General features: G+C 67.3%; 1 protein-coding gene across 1 annotated transcript in view; it reads right to left on the reverse strand.

Moving 5' to 3' along the window:
• The window catches only part of KIAA1522 (KIAA1522 ortholog), a 31,958-nt gene that overhangs the window by 4,793 nt on the left and 25,882 nt on the right, over positions 1 to 1,283 (reverse strand). Inside the window, exons 2-3 of the mRNA XM_035904035.1 lie at positions 399 to 490; positions 177 to 332 (exon numbers count right to left, since the gene is read on the reverse strand). Coding sequence (XP_035759928.1) covers positions 177 to 332; positions 399 to 490 — 248 coding nt within the window. The remainder of the gene's footprint in view (positions 1 to 176; positions 333 to 398; positions 491 to 1,283) is intronic.

Consider the following 1,283-nt stretch of genomic DNA (forward strand, 5'->3'; position numbering starts at 1 on the left):
CGCCTCCCACCCCCGCCACCCCTGCCCGACCCCCCCGCCCCCCGCTGCCAGCCCCGGCACTGGACTCTGGTCAGTCCCATCGCACCGCCCACGCAGCCCGGCCAGCCAGGAGCCGGGGCCACCCAGCTGCACCCTCCGCCCTGTCCCCCGGCCACCCAGGGGCTGGGGACACCTACCCTGGTGCTGCAGGGACTTCAGTCCCTGCTGGGCCTGGTTGTGCAGCTCCTCCAGGTGCGGGGGCCGTGTGCTGGGGAAGAAGACGTTGTCGGGACATTCCTCGCCCGCCGTGTACTGCACGCTCAGCCGCTTCTCAGCCTCGCCCTTGGCAGCGCCTGCGGAGATAGAGGGGTCAGCTTGGCTGGGGGGACACAGCCGCGCTCCCACCGATGCACCCCCACCCACAGGATGCAGCCCCAGCAAGCCGGGAGAGGCGCCAGGCAATGACAGCCAGCCCGGGATGACGTTATCCCGCTCATCCCCAAACCGGGCGCTGGAAGCGCCAGGCGAGAAATTATCTCCTGTGGCTCTGCCCGGCCGGTCGATACACCAGAGTCAGGCTGTCTCCACCACGAAGCTGCAGGGTTTTCTCCCCACTGGCCAGAGCAGAGCTGGGACACAGCACCACCCTCCCCCCCAGCACCTTCGTTAGGAGCAAATGAGGCAGCAAGCTGTGCCAGGCTGTGGGCAGCTGAGCAGAGAAAGGGCAGCATGGGGGGATTAAACGAGGACAGAAAGACGATGACTTTCCCTTTGGACGGTTGCATCATCCCCAGGCCGTGCAAAGCACCCAAGGAGCAGGGACTCAGCCCGTGCCCAAGCAGGCTGGGAACTGCACAGACGAGGGAAACTGAGGCACAGCCTGGCGCAGAGACCCCAGAGGACCCGAATCCCCCCTCCAAGCCTCCCAGGTGCTGGAGAACCCATGCCAGGGCAAGTACGGGGCCCTCCACGCCCCGTCTCGCAGCTCCCTGCCTGCAAACCATTGCGAGCACCCTGGGGTGCACACCACCCTTGCTGGGGGCTGTGCCTGGCATCGCCCGGCCAGGGCACCGCGGGCACAGCCCTGCCTGCTCCTGCCTGCACGCTGCTGCCTGCCGCGAAGGAAGCCTCAAACTCTTCCTGCCTGGAAAAAAACAACTTCAGGCTGAGGAAGGGAAGGGCGAGCACAGGAAAACGGCGGGGCTGGCGGCAGCACCCTGGGGACACGGGCACCTGCTGCTCAGCATTGCCGGTACCCTGCACCCATCCCCTGTCCCCCGTGTCCCCTGTCCCCTCCCAGCCAG

This window comes from Egretta garzetta, unplaced genomic scaffold, assembly GCF_000687185.1.
Source record: "Egretta garzetta isolate BGI_Z169 unplaced genomic scaffold, ASM68718v1 scaffold101, whole genome shotgun sequence".
NCBI lineage: Eukaryota > Metazoa > Chordata > Aves > Pelecaniformes > Ardeidae > Egretta > Egretta garzetta.